This window comes from Nematolebias whitei, unplaced genomic scaffold, assembly GCF_014905685.2.
Source record: "Nematolebias whitei isolate Nwh7 unplaced genomic scaffold, NemWhi1 Nwh_scaf_6732, whole genome shotgun sequence".
In the NCBI taxonomy this organism is placed as follows: domain Eukaryota; kingdom Metazoa; phylum Chordata; class Actinopteri; order Cyprinodontiformes; family Rivulidae; genus Nematolebias; species Nematolebias whitei.
The window spans coordinates 1-3,391 of NW_023625277.1; the positions used below are offsets into that span (position 1 = coordinate 1).

Consider the following 3,391-nt stretch of genomic DNA (forward strand, 5'->3'; position numbering starts at 1 on the left):
CAAACAGAATCTTCCAGAACCAGCTGCTGGTACCTTTGTCAGTGTGGCCCGAGTCAAGTCCTGATGGACAGTGTCCTGCTAGATGTGGACTGTGGACTTCAGAGAACCCAGTGGACCAGCACCAGCAGAGGACATGGACCCAAACCATCGTGGACTGTGGAAACTTCTCTCTGGACTTTGTGGATTCTGGACCTCTCCACTCGTCCTCCAGACTCTGGGACCTGATTTATAAATCTTTCATGTGACAAGAGGACGTTGGACCTCTGAGAGACAGTACTGTTAGCTTCTGATGATGTCTCTGGTTCAGGAGTGTCTGGACTTGAGGACCGAGACAGTTCCTGTCCAGGAGTTCATCAGCTGATCATGGGACAGCAGGAGTGTCAAGTTCTCTTTTAGTTCTTCATTCTCTGTTATAATCTTCTTAAATAAATAAAGTCTGGAGTGTGATGAGATGTTTGAGTTTCCTTCATGACTGACTGAAAAGACTGAACTTTGTCACGGTGCTCTGACGTTTGTAGCACCAGCTGCAGTCCTCGGTCTGTTTGTAGCTGAGAGTGATCCACGTGATGTTTTGAGCTGTAACATCAATTAGAAGTTGGAGCAACGTCTCAGAGCTCCATCAGCTGTCAACCATCAGAGCAGGTCTGTGGTGGAGACAGGTGTCCTCCCCTGAACTCACCCCTGCAGCTTAACCTTCAAGACTAACTCTGACTTTCTGTTACAAACAGGATGTGATGATGTCATCGTTCCTAATAAAGTCAGCGCTTCCTCCACGTGGTCCTCTTCTTGGTTAAATCCAGACTTTTGTGTTCCAGTCCCCCCGACGGTGAAACTTCACTCCACGGAGCCGTCTTCTTCTCATCAGCCCTCCGTGCTGGTCTGCAGAGTCTTTGACTTCTACCCTAAGACCATCAGAGTGAGCTGGCTCAGAGACGGACAGGAAGTCTCCTCTGATGTCACCACCACTGACGAGATGCAGGATGGAGACTGGTACTACCAGGTCCAGTCTGACCTGGAGTACACGCCCAGGTGAGGACAGGTCCTGGTTCAGGTCCAAAAGGGTCAGGTCTGACTCGGGACTCTGTAATCTGTGAGATTCTGACTGATGGTGGTTTGTGTTGGAATCTAAACCAGTTTTAGACCTGGACCCAGTTCACCTGAGGTTCTGGTTCAGTTTACAGTAACTCAGTGGTGCTGGTTTGTGTTCCTGCAGGTCTGGAGAGAAGATCTCATGTATGGTGGAACACGTGAGCCTGAGTGAACCTCTGATCAAAGACTGGGGTAAATCTGTCTCACTCTCACCTGTCTGTCTGTCCTCTCCCCTGCCTTTTTCTACCCCTGTCTGTCTCTTACCTGTCTGACTCTCACCTGTCTGTCTGTCTGTCCTCTCACCTTTCTGTCTCTTACCTGTCTGTCTCTTACCTGTCTGACTCTCACCTGTCTGTCCTCTCACCTGTCTGTCTCTTACCTGTCTGACTCTCACCTGTCTGTCCTCAGACACGTCCATGCCTGAGCCAGAGAGAAAAAAGATCGCCATCGGAGCCTCAGGTCTGATCCTGGGTCTGGTTTTGTCTCTGGCTGGACTCATCTACTACAAGAGGAAAGCTCGAGGTCAGACCCAAACCCAAACCCTGAAGCCAGTTAGAACTCATCCTAAACTGGTTTAGACAAGCATGAACCAGATCTAGACCAGTCTAGATTCAGTTTAGCGTTGATGTCATTGTGTCAGGCACAACGTTCATAGACAAGCAGGCCGGTGCAGAAGTTTCACCTCTGGTGTCGTTCAGTTTTCTTCCAGAGCTGTCAGACTTTAGTTTTGGTCCTGGAAGGTTTGACGACCGCAGGATATTCAGTGCGTGGATGAAATATTCATGAACTTGGTAAAACTGAAGTAGTTCCAGGTGTGAAACAGTTTTCAGTTGCTGAACAGGACCTGGAAGTCTCTGGAGAACCCTTTAAAGACCTGATTATTGACAGGATGATTCCAGCTCTTTGAGAAGCAGCTGCTGGAGATAAAGTCCTGGTTTCAGTCTGTTTTATCTTTGGAGGTTTTATGGATCTAAAGAAAGAAATCAGAACAGATTGTCTCCACGACGAGAAGATCATATTTGAATTCTGTCTGATCTGTTCCACAGGAAAAACTGGATCACTGCAGGGAAACTAACTGAGAGTCAGAAGTTTAACAGGACTTTAGTTTCAGAAGCGACATTAGTCTCAAACTGCCTCGATGTGGACCAGTCTGGACCAGTCTGGACCAGGTTCTGCTCTTGAAAACCAACCAGCTGTTATTTTGGACACGTCACAATATTTGTCCAGTGTGTCCTCGTCTCTTGAAATTAGAAAAAGTACTGACTTACTAAATGTTGATGTTTGAGACCAGTTTGAACCAGTTCCAGCTAGTTTGAACCAGTTTGAACCAGTTCAGTTTGAACATGTTCAAACCAATTGCACCCAGTTCAGACCTAAACCAGTTCAACCCAGTTTAAAACAGTTCAATCAGAATAAGCTTCATTATCATTGTACCAAAATGCATGATTATGTTCATACAGTTGTCTGAAAGATGGGCTTCAGACCAGTTTAATCAATTCAAACCAGTTAACCACATCAGACCAGTTTTTACTAGATTGACCAGTTCATACCAGTTTTATTGATTCAGACAAGTTTGAACCAGTTTAAACCAGTTCAGACCAGTTTCCGTAACCAGTTCAGACCAGTTTGAATGAGTTCAGACCAGTTTGAACCAGTTTAAGCAATTTCAGACCAGTATCAGTTACTTTTTTTATTTTTGCATTTACTGACTGGTTCTTTTTGTTTTCCAGGACGTATTCTTGTTCCCACAAACTGAAACGGATCCAGGAGGTTCTGGTCTTGGTTCTGGTGTAACACAATGCTTCCTGTTTCCTGAGGACCAGTTCTGGACTGGACTGCTCTGAATCTGAACCAGCACTCTGACTCTCAGCAGGTCTGAACCTGATCCAGAACCCTCAGAGACTGACCCCCTGTGGTGTTGGGGGTTTGATGACTCCTGAGAAGTTCTGGATCAGGTTCAGATGTGGACTCTGGTGGACCTGCTGCTTCTCTGTATGAACTGAATCACTTCCTGTCTTCTCTGCTGTTTGATCTCCTGTAATCAGTTTTATGAATCATCTGAGCTTCGCTCTCTCATCTTTTTATTAATGGAAGTTTTTCAACCTGAATAAACTCAGAGAACTGTTGTGTTTGTTGATGGATCCTCAGGGGGACTGTCGTTGCTCACACCTGCTCTCACCTGTTCACACCTGCTCACACCTGCTCACACCTGCTCACACCTGCTCTCACCTGCTCTCACTTGCTCACACCTGCTTTCACCTGCTCACACCTGCTCTCACCTGCTCACACCTGCTCTCACCTG

General features: G+C 46.5%; 1 protein-coding gene across 1 annotated transcript; it reads left to right on the plus strand.

Moving 5' to 3' along the window:
- Positions 1-815: 815 nt before the first annotated feature.
- LOC119429750 (H-2 class II histocompatibility antigen, E-S beta chain-like) lies at positions 816-2,845 on the plus strand (the record flags this gene model as incomplete). Its single annotated transcript, XM_037697316.1, has 4 exons — positions 816-1,029; positions 1,214-1,281; positions 1,498-1,611; positions 2,820-2,845. Coding segments are annotated over 4 exons (422 nt in total), but the record flags the coding sequence as incomplete, so codon positions are not given.
- Positions 2,846-3,391: the final 546 nt, after the last annotated feature.